Source organism: Acipenser ruthenus, chromosome 11 (assembly GCF_902713425.1).
Source record: "Acipenser ruthenus chromosome 11, fAciRut3.2 maternal haplotype, whole genome shotgun sequence".
NCBI lineage: Eukaryota > Metazoa > Chordata > Actinopteri > Acipenseriformes > Acipenseridae > Acipenser > Acipenser ruthenus.
Genome location: NC_081199.1, coordinates 3907347 through 3918942, shown reverse-complemented (window position 1 = coordinate 3918942; position 11596 = coordinate 3907347). Strand labels below are relative to the sequence as shown.

The following is an 11596-nucleotide window of genomic DNA, read 5'->3' as shown; positions in this document are numbered from 1 at the left end:
CAGCGGGGGGCACTCTTATCACCTGCGCTGTGGGTTAGGCTGCCTGTATTGACACTTTGTGTTCAACAGTGGATCTCAACAGGATCATTTTCATCACATAGAATACATTTCAGGGGAGCAAAATAAAAAGCTGTCTTGAATTTATGCATTTACATTACATTACATTTAACTTTATCTTTATCTATAAATTGATATAAATAAATACATTATCCTACATGTCTGAAACCCTACGACGTTAATTATTAAAGAGGGTATAATGTGATTGTACTAACATGTGACACAGCATGCTGCGTTTGATCAATTGAGTGAGCTGTCTCATTGGCATGCTAGGGCTGAGAACACAGCCTCCCACAGGTGGTTAGCAAAGAGAAGAAGAATGACTGCTGTCTGGTTTGTATCCTTATCCTCGTCTAACCACTCCATCCACCCACTATGTTTAAATCATCGCTGTAGTGACCCAGAGCTTCACATAGGAAGATCAATGCAGTGATTAGCTCTTGAGTGATTCAGACACTGCCTAGCGTTTGGTAAAACTGAACAACACTTGCAATACCAGTATGAAGTGTGCTAGTTGTGCAGTTTCTGGTTGTCATTGTGACATAATGGTGTGATCCCTTTGAATATTCACAGCAGTAGCTTAATTAAGTAGAGTAAGTAAGCAGGGATGGAAATAAGACTCCTATCGCATAGCAGTTTCACCCACTCCAGATTTTACTATGAGCTTGATTAGCCACGGTGTATAGGTAACAAGTGTGTCATATTAAACTCTTAGGGAAACCAGCAATGGATCAAACTGCTATGCAATGGGAGTCTTATTTCCGTCTCTGAGTATGTATAGTAAAAATTTTTTTACGGTATTAGTTCAGCTATCGAGAATAATGAAGGCACCCAGGGAATGCCATAAGAACATGGGTGATGCCAAATCCAATGTAATCCAATGGCCAGACAGGTAGTGGATGTTAAAGGTTTGGGTTGGTCTAGCTAGCCCGTTTAGAGAATGCTGCTTCATTGCCAAGACCAGCTAAGACACAGATGAGCTGCCTGGGAAACTGTTTTTGAGAAGAGACACGATTCTTCTTCTTTGAAACAAGATATTTTATTTTCATTTGTGAAGTCGATTTTCTGTTTTTCTAATGCCAGTCCATCCTATACCCAGGCCAGCTTGGGGAAGAGAGGCATTGAGTGAGTGAATTACAACTCCATTACAGCCATCAATTCCCAGCAATCAAATCACACCTCTGTATTACCTTACCATAGTCTCCTAGCAATACCTTTCAATAACAGGGTTAGTGCACACATCAAGTCTAACCCCATGCCCTGAGAAGCTCAGAGTCCTTCACAACCCCTCTAAATGGATGCAGGGCATTCTGGAGCTGGGATGGTGTGTGCCTTGGCAATGACATTTCTATCAGTACTTAGTTCCTTACAGTACAGGGATGGAAATAAGACTCCTATTGCATAGCAGTTTCACCCATTCGAGGTAGCTTGATTAGCTACAGTGTATCAGGAACAAGTTCAGGTGGGTCTTATTAAATGCCTAGTAAAACCAGGAATGGATCAAACTGCTATGCAATAGGAGTCCACCCATGCAGTATAACTGAAGATCCTTGCATTCTGTATTAAAATGAGTTTTCCACGCCACCAAGCACCTCTGTTCCTCGGCACTGTTTTATGTACTGCATAGAAAAAGAACACACAATTCAAATATGTTTAAAATAATACTTTTTTTTTTAATGAAGTTTCCATTGCAATGTGTGCATGTACTAACAGCAATATTCAGAAGCAGGCATTATTGATTGATAAAGAACCTTGTCATTTATTAAGTGATCTTGGCTACGACTTACTCAATTAGGCAATGTCTCTTAAAATGAATAATCATTTCTAGTATGTGTTATCTTTATTCATTATATAGAACTTAATAATAAACACAATGAGAAACTTTTTTTTTTTTTTTCAAATGGCTTATTGTGCTACAAATGTGGTAGTGGCAGTACAAAGTATTGAAAAATATTCCCCAGGTTAAAATGGTTAGTGGCCCACAAGGGGTTAAGTCCGTCTTGTTCCCCTGTTCGGTGAATAGTCATCGGAGCCTGGGCTGAAATCAAACCCTGTCCATTAAACCTGGGTTAGTGGTTATCAATTGCTCCCCTGGCTTTAATCAGGTTTGCACGAACAGATTTTCACTTCTCTCAAATCACATTATCTGGACTCATTTGGTTGGAAAAATGTCTTCTTTATTGCATTAGCTCTGGCTGGACGCCCACGGAGCGCATCAAACCTTTTTACAGAATCTGCTCTCTGAAGAGTTAGTTTGGGGGAGGGGCTCGGCAATTTCCAGTATTTCACTGCAGAGCCCAAACATTTCAGTTTTTCATGCAGATATTTTCTATTGACTCGGCGCAAGAAAACTGAACCCAACATACAGTACAAGTTGCTTGATTTTACAATCAACTGTACAAAAAAACATATATAATAAATAATATGCTTACAGAACAGATGTATCTTTCACTTGATCATTTTGCTGTATAAATGTCTCATTTTCATATGCAGAAAGTACTCTGGACAATGAAACATTCAGAATACAGGTATTTATAATACACGCACTCATGCACTAAAGACAAAATTAAAGGGGCCAAATCTTTTTATATATTTTGCATAGTTTTTGATTGAATGTGGACCAAAAGCCTTTAAAATCCGAGCCTTTACACATTCTCAACTCTAAAGTATGGCACAATATCCGCCATAGTGCCCAAAGTATTGTGACTACCGAGTTTACGGATTGGAAAACAGAATGTCCAACGAGCCGAAAACACTATTAGAAAGCTACAGTCTCCCAAACTTCACCTGTTATTAATACATTTGTAGCACAATAAAATTACTGAAGTGGAGGGACACAATTCAGAAATACCTGACAGTCCAACAGGACATTATCTTAAGTTCTTAATCAGACGTGGGGACGTCTTCCCTGATTCATTAGCGTTGTCCTGGACCCTTTCCCCTTTATGGGACCAAGACACCCCCCAGGAATCAGCCCACGCTGTCCCACCCTGCTGTTGTGCCCTCCTGACTCCTGTGCCTGTCCGCTCTTTGCTACCTGTTTTTAGGGATTTCTAAGGGTTAAGCAGGGTCCAGGTGAGCAGACAGAGGTCTCCATGGGGTGATCAGAGCTGGACGTTATCAGAGAGGTCTGTGTGGGTCGAGTCTTGGCTCACTGTTGTGTTCTCTGTGGCCAATTCTTGACTGGGGTCACTGGTGATCTGCAAGGGGAGAGAGACGGCAGCTTTAGGGGTTCAATTTGGAAATCCAAAGACACCAACCCTCTGGGATTTTTCCCTATGCTTTACCATGCTTTTACTATGCTTTGTTACACTTTGCTATGCTTTTACTATACTAAACTTTTATAAGGACTTTTTTTGCTTCTTAGAAGAACTTAGAAAAGTCTTGATCTTACAAAACCAGCAATGAATAAATCTGAAAGATAACTGAACAAACTGGATTTTTTTCTTTGCTATTTATTTTTAATCTAACATTGCAGTAACTGCTTAATAAGGAAACCAATTTGACAGGAGATCTGTCATAGAACACTAAAACAGAAAGCTGAATTTCCACAGGGACACACGGCACTTCAATGTCAATAGATTATATGGTGGTTGGGCAGCAGTCTGGTATTTTAGAGTTGTGTGTTTTCTGTAGGATTGGAAACATCACAACGCACACAGTGACGCAGTTTCTCACCCCATCAAACTTCATGTCGCTGTAAATCTCGTTCTTATCGATAAATGTCAGTAAAATCCAGTCGCACAGGAAGGAGCACTGTACAAAAACAAAGAGGACTGTGATGTCAACCCAGGACTTTGAACCCAAGGGCATGCTATATTTTAAAAGTCACTTTTTGAGTTTATTAACCGCTAACAACAAGCTTACAGAACAAACACATTTATAAATGTGGGTTGCTTTTTTTGTGAATGGTTAGTTAATATACAGTACCCTATTAAACCATTTCATGCATGATATATTGCAAATAGCTGAAAAAAGTAGTTTTAGACAGATAATAAACATATTTTCCATTGCTTTATATGAGGAAAAAATGACGTCCTCATATAAGGTCATCATGCATTTGCATCTAGAAGAGATTTTTTATCCGTCACCATATGAGGTCGTCATGCATGAAAGGGTTAATGAAATAATAAATAAGGGCACAACATCACGAGGGACTTCCATTCTAAAACTAAGATATTAAAAGTATTCAGCAGAAAGCAAGCTTACAATCCCTACAGATGTCATAGCGGCGACCATGTTGATGATTGTTGGGATGATGCTGAACTTCCCAGCCTAAATGAAGAAAAAGAATGGAATTCAAATCTATTATTCAAATTCAATTAGTGAATACATAGCACTGTGTTTAATTCAACCCAAAATGTTTCAAAATGCATACCTCACCATGGACAATGACATCAATTCGCATCCCAAAAGCCTTGACCAGAGATCTGTACTCGCTGCCATTCCGGCTGTAGTACTTTCCAAACCTGCGGACGCAACCCCGAAAACATCAGCCAACGGGACAATCAGCCAGCTGGGCTAACTAAACCATCGCCAACAGCCGTGGAACAGAGTGAGGAACATGCAGTGGCTCATAAAGGGATAAAAAATGTGTTATGTAAAGATCAGGAGCTAAATTAACTAAAGAATTCAACATTTAAAACCATTATGTTGAGATCATGAGATAAATGATCTCAGGATCTAGACATCAAAAAAAAAAAAAAAATGTCACGTCCTCAGTGAGATGAACTGACTAGAAACAGAGAAATTAAAAATCATAAGCTCTTGTAAGATGCAGGCAAAAGCAGATTACCATGTTCTTAAAACCGAACTCCTCTGCTGTGACACACCAATTAACCAAATGGCCCAGAAAAGAAGTCCATTGGTCCTTTGAATTCTGTGCATCATTTAATTCTAAATTCGCTTAAGTCAGCACCTTCCTTGACATTGTTTTAAGACGGCAGTCTAAATGTAACTAAGTGCTCTGATCTGCAGCCTCAAGGCCCTTTCCACTGATTGAATTATTAACGAAGCTCCTTGCCTGGGATTTGCCTGGGCCTTGGCGAGGCTCTCACCTGTAGTTGTATCCAGAGGAGATCAGGTCCTTGCGCAGGTCCAGTCGTCGGAAGGCGTACTGGGGGTAGCACTCCGAGGGGTCCAGGTCTAGGTTACACTTCCAGTTGATGAAAACGCCGATCACCCCTCCCTGCGGGACACAACGTGCTGTGAGTTTGGCAGAGACCCCATTTCAATAGGGACAGTATCCTGGATTTCCATTGGCTGAAGTTCAACAGTATAGCTTCATTTCTTTCCATTCCAAATTCATGTTTCACAATATCTTTGTCGTAAGACTCTTGACTGCTTTTTGATTTGATGCAGCATGGTGCATAGCTTTATAATATAATATCAGATACCATTTTTTATAGTAATTGGCGAAAACACTGACTGCATTGACAGTCTACGATCACAATTTCTAGTAGACTTCACTGGAGAGTGAAGTCCTGTCTGTCTGTCCATCAGCCTGCAGGGCAGGTGACCAATTCCCTGTCAAGGGTAAGGAGCTGACTGACTAAAGACCTCTGTCAGTGTATCTGTCTGTATTTGGATTGGGAAAGATGAGGGAATGACAGACCGTACCGTCTCACACAGCTCAGTGAAATTCTCCTCCGCTTGCTTTGCAATGTACCCCAGGGTGAAGACAGGGCAGTAGATGTTAGTGACTGCGTTGTAAGTGCAGGAATGCAGATTTTTTTTTCCCTTGGTGTTTCCTCTGGAGAAAGAAAGTCAGTGTCAGGCAGGGTGCCAGCTGTCTTACCAGCTGAGACCTTGTTGAACTGGCATGTTGAGTACGATATTACAGCAAGCTCACAATCAGCATCTCTATAAGCTCCTGTATGTTATGTTAGGTGTTATTTTGGAAATGGATCTGTTAGCTGGTGGGACATTTCCAGTACAGATGAAAAGCGCTTGTAATTGATAACAAAAACTGACATAATATAAACTTATTGTATGTGTTTTGAGTCTCGTCCATATCACTATGAGATCCTCTACAGGTTCACTATACGATACACACAATACAGCACCCATTACCATCCTGGAACTGTTGTTGCCAGTACATGCATTTCATTCACACAGCAACCCCTTCAAACCCAAAGGATCAAGCGAACCTCCCACCTGAGGACTCTGAATTTGGGGAAGTGGACAGTGTTTTTGATGAATACAGTAAAGTTGATCGCCTCCTTCAGCGCTGGCTCCCTGGGAGGGAAATAAGAGGCATTAGCAAGGAGTTTGCAGGGATGCAGGCCTACTGAGTTTTACAAAAGGCCACATAATATGCACAGGCCGCTTGGACCTGTGGTAATCAGCTTGCGTCAGCTTTAGGGATTGCATTGGAATAATGAGAAAGGAACCACCCTAAAAAGGTCCATTGCTTTGCGTTTTAAGTAGGTATTTGTATCTTATTTATTGATTTATTTATAGCTACTGGTGTACTGTAACTCATACATGCAATACAGTCCATAGCAATGTATTGCTATTTCGACAGGATAGCCCTCAGAGGTACAACACCTCATTTTCAGTGGGGTCCTGTGGCACGTGTCCCGGACTCAGGCTTGCACACAGGGTCACGCAGGGAGGCTGACCTGTAAGTCTGCAATGAAGTAATTGGAAATGCAGTGCACGGGGAGGGCCTGGGGTTGTGCTTGTGTCAGTGGAGACAGGGTTTGAGAGAGGGGCAGAGCTGGGGTCTGAGTCCAGGAGTTACCTGACAGCTGCAAACTCCTCGATGGGGCACCAGGACTTGATCTGGCAGGTCTTGAAGGTTTGATTGTAATACGGCACGCAGAGCCCAGTCCTCTTACCTGAGGACACAAAGACTGTTAGCAGCGCTACACCAAGGAGCGCGTTCTCAGGCTGGCATCTGAGATTCATGCGGGGCTCAGGCCCTTACCGTTTCCCTGCATGCCGATCTCCTGAGGGGTGCAGTCCGAGTCCTCGGTGCAGTTAGCACCCGGAACACTAAAATGCTGAAAAACAAAAACATTCGCTACATTTTAAACCGTTTGTTTGCTGCTTTTGTTTCCAGAAAGGTGTACATAGTCAGATGAGTGCTGTGTAATGCATGGTATATTATTATTAGTAGTAGTAGTAGTACTCCACGATAAATCTTTAGCAAATAAAATGCATTATATCAGGCTAATTTAGTTTTATAGTTATTATAGAATTGGGAATTAGTTTTGCTGATCCAGTGACTAACCACATATTGATGCAACACAATATGCTGAATAAGAAACATTCAACCAGCAACTGAGAAGTGAGGTTATTTTGGAAAAGTCACAGCTGGATTTATTAGAGTGCCCGATGTGTTTTATCCCAGCAGGACAAATCATCCAGAAGTGAAAGAGTTACTGTGGTCTTCACAGTGTCCAACTAAATTCGCTGTCTATTTTCAAACAGAAAGTGTAAAGACTTGCTTGAAGAAAGTGGAAAGAGAGCCCTAATATGATCTCCACCCTCTCTTGTTAAACACTAAATCAGATCACAAGGAGTGTTCAGAGAATCTGATTAGCCCCTGATCGTTGGATCATTAAGATTGAGTTTCAGCCGTGGGTTTTGTGAAATGCACTTCGATCCTGGCTAAAAGGATTTTTGAGAAAGCTGCTGTTCTGAGGAGCTGGAGGGTGATGTCAGCACCTCCACCTGTAGCTTCGTGGGATCAGGGAGCGGTAGGAACCCATGTTACCATGTCAGCCCTTTCAGAAGTGCAAAGGTCACACAGTCAGTCATTTGAGACCAGCGCTGGAGGGGCTAAACAATGACTCTCTATTGCTGTTTGCTTAGATCAATAGCCTGGCTTACCAACTATTGCTTCTGAAAAGTATGTTAAAAAGTTTAGCACAGTATTTACTATAGTTTAGAATGATTTACCATGTTTTTGATATCCTTTACCATACCCCTCTTTATAATGCTTACCTATGCTTTACCATGTGTCCACCATGTGTTACATTTTTTAATTGTCAATTACGGGCTTGTGTGCAGAGTGCAATGCTTATATTTCAGACACAATGTTTGCTGTAATAGCTGGTAGGCATGGCAAACGAGGATCTAAGCAAAATCAACAACTGATAATAATACAATATGAATATCAGGGGAACGTAGTTGATATAGAGTATGTCTTTTTGGCTGGACTGCCACACTAGCTTCACCGCGGGCAGCTCACCTCAGCACACACACCCTGTCTCTGGTTATGAGTCACTTCTTTCCGCAGAATAGCGCTGATGACATCACCGCCCTGAGATTGAAACACAGCGAAAGCAGGAAAGCATTATCAAGCGTTTCTGCAGAATTTGTCTCTGATCATGTAATATGAATTAATATTGCTTCAAGCAATTACAATGTAAGATTGCCTTTTCTAATGCCCACTTCCCTTTAAATGGAGCTCGCAATCACTGAAATGAGAGGCTGTTGCACCTCTTTGCCTATCAGTGAAATGAGCTCTCAAAGCACCTTAACTAAATCACTTCCCCAAAGTGCAATTTGCTTCCGTAACAAAACCAGTAGAAGCTAACGAATTAAGTCAAGATGATTGTTTGTTACTGTAATAAAAACAGATTAATTTATTTCATAAAAGAAAGGTTTGATTTTGGTGTAAATCTGGCCATAAGTATATGCCCAGTGATGGAGACTGTTAAAGATGGAGAGAAATCCCTGTAGAAGTGTGATCAGCGAGCAATATCCTTTAAAGGTAATTATTGATGAGAATGATGCAATGAGTAGACTCTTCACAAAGCCAGCCATGTGCATCTTAAATAACACACATGCGCCGAGAAAGCTTTTAATTATAAAGAAACTAGAGGCAAAACAAATACGAGTCGACTGACGTTCAAATACAGGGGAAACATGCATGTGCACGTGATATACAGTACAATGTACTTCAGCTGTTCATGGAGCAAAACATGTAATACATGGCGACCGGGTCAGCGTTCTCACCTCTGAAGGTCTGACATACTCCACCATATCCTGCACTGTGTCCCCTGACAAGGCGACCCCATTCATCTTGGTGTAGATAGAGCTCTCGGGACCCGTCTCAATCTCCTGGTAGGCTTTCTGAATGATGAACACGTACCTGTGAGGGGAGGCACAGTCTGACTGAGGGCGAGGGCGTGTAGACAGGGGTTCAACCTTAAATTGGTTTCAGTCTCTTCCTTACTGCCTCCCTCCTCCTCCCTGTTTCAATACTTCATTAAGCTGCATTACTGTAATCAGTGAAAACATGCCTAAGTCAGTGGCAGGTCTAATGGGGAGCATTGCACAAACCCAAATGGAATTCTGTATGAGGTCGTATACATCATGTAGATCAGGTAGAATGCAATTAAGAATGATCTTCCTTCCAAACTCTGAGTGACAATCCCGCTCTCTTCAGACTCCTTACAGTCAGAAAGTGAATTCAATTCCCTTCTGTTGCCAAAACATCCCACTTTAGCTCATTAAAGAGAAAGTAGTTTCAAAAGCCATTTCATTTCTTTTTTTTATTTTCAAAGGTCACATTGTCACATGATTTGAATGGAGCAGTCCCGGCACTTAGGCACTTAGTTCAAAGCGGCTCAAAGCCAGGTAAAGGCAGATTTCAAAGCAAAATGATAACTCACTATTGGAGGAACAGAATTAATAATAATAATAATAATACAAAAAACAATAGTTTGGGAAATGTTAAAAAAAAAGGGAATTGGACCCTTTCATGCATGAAATATTGAAAATTGCTGATAAAAAAGTAGCTTTGGACACATAATAAATGTATTTTCCATTAAAAATGTTTTCAATTTTTTTCCATTGCTTTAGATGGCATCCATCGTGCATTCGCGTCTTCCATGTGTCCCCATATAAAGACTAGGAGAGAGGTTTTTTTTCGTATCTGTCCCCATGTGAGGTCACCATGCATGAATGGGTTCAAATGACATTTGAAGGTTCAGGACTTCACAGTGATTTGAAAATGAAGCATTTGAAGATATAACCCAAAAGGAGTACACAACACGAACCGAAAGTAATTTAATAAAACGACTTTATTAATGTGCACACTTGGGACTGAACTGGAAATACGTGTAAACAAAGGAAAATAACTGTAGCCATGGTAACCAACTTCACAGAATCTCATCGGAGACCATTTCCAGTTTAAAAACAAGACATAATCCACTCAAGGCTTGCAGGGCAACCAGTTAATACAATTTCTAACCAGACTAGTATAAACCAGCAGCCCTCTATTGGGAACCATTAAATAAAAATAAACCACACGACCTGTATTAAAAAGCACTGCAGTTGTTGCTCAGTAGCTGTATCTTCCAGAAGTTTCTCATAGTTATCTACCAGTTGGTACCCCAGAGTGGCAGCTAGTCTCCTGAAGTGACAATGCGAGCGTTGGGTAGATTCTCCTCAACCTCTGAAGTAATGAAACAAGCTCACTTACCATGTGAAATAGGTGACAATGAGGAACTGCACAGACCTATAGATAATTCCTAAGGGCCTGTTCTTCACCACCATTACCTTTGCAGTCTCATAATCCCAAAATCCCACAAAACATTCCACAACTACGCCCTTCAGACCCATCTTTGCTGCGTTTTGTTTCAAATCCTCTTGTTTTATCCAACAGTGGGGATGCTGTGTCGATGGTTCTTAGGTACTCTGAAAGTGTGTGTGTCACTCCCTCCCTTCTCTCTCTCTCTCTCTCTCTTCCTTCCTTTCCTCCCCACTTAGATTGGCCTGTGGTTCCCCACCACCACTCCTCCCAGCTCTATTTAAGGGTTTGATGACATGAAAGGCATCCTTTTTTTCCATTAAGGCAGTTCCCAGTCTTGATCCTCAGGGAGCACTAATAGTCTAGGTTTTTGTTTAAACATGTTGTCTGATTATACATCAAAGTGAAGCATAAAACAAACATATCGAAAGTATTGAGGCTGTCCATAAATGATGTGTAATGTGCAATCAAAAGAGTCATTTTTAATAATAATAATCCACTTGTAATAAATTACAATTAGTCTTAGAGGGGTCTAGTTACGGAGCACACACTTCTATGAGACTCTACAGAGAAATGTCTTACTCACTTCCACACACACACACAACAAATGTAATCTTATTGTCAGGCCAGGTGTACAGTTTGAGCAACGCAACACAGACGAGTAATGATGCTATTGTCAAACCAGTGCACACATTTAGCCTAAAAATGTTGTGTTTTTGTATTTAAATGATTAAGGCAGTACTGCAGCACACCAGTCTCTATGTGTAGATCTAAATCTGCAGATTCTGCTGTTGTTTTTAATCTGGAAATTGTTCGGAGCTCCATTTTATCATTTAAAAATAAGAACATAAGAGAAAACTGTTTTTAATAATAAACACTGATATATATATATCAGCTAATCACAGCAGGATCCAGGGAAGGGAGCATAGCCCTCAAAGAGCCGCACTAAATGTGTCAGATTTCAAGGTGCTCAAGCCTCTGTTTTAATAAAGACCCATTTGCTTTACTTTACTCTCTTCAGACTGTGCACTAGAAATCACCTCCATACGA

At 40.9% G+C, this 11596-nt stretch overlaps 1 protein-coding gene across 2 annotated transcripts; it reads right to left on the bottom strand.

Annotated features, from left to right (window-relative positions):
* Window positions 1-1715: 1715 nt before the first annotated feature.
* On the bottom strand, window positions 1716-10926 carry LOC117426248 (P2X purinoceptor 2-like). Of its 2 annotated transcripts, none has more exons than XM_034043655.3 (12): window positions 10499-10924; window positions 9028-9163; window positions 8258-8329; window positions 6989-7064; window positions 6803-6899; window positions 6214-6294; window positions 5677-5809; window positions 5115-5245; window positions 4436-4526; window positions 4267-4332; window positions 3736-3813; window positions 1716-3257 (listed from the first exon to the last, which is right to left on the bottom strand). In XM_034043655.3, exons 1-12 carry the CDS (start codon window positions 10636-10638, stop codon window positions 3162-3164), a joined length of 1197 nt encoding a protein of 398 aa, XP_033899546.3. In that variant the 5' UTR covers window positions 10639-10924; the 3' UTR covers window positions 1716-3161. The 2 variants fall into 2 exon arrangements, with proteins under 2 accessions (XP_033899546.3, XP_058888908.1); XM_059032925.1 differs by having other exon boundaries at window positions 3144-3257; window positions 4441-4526; window positions 10499-10926.
* Window positions 10927-11596: the final 670 nt, after the last annotated feature.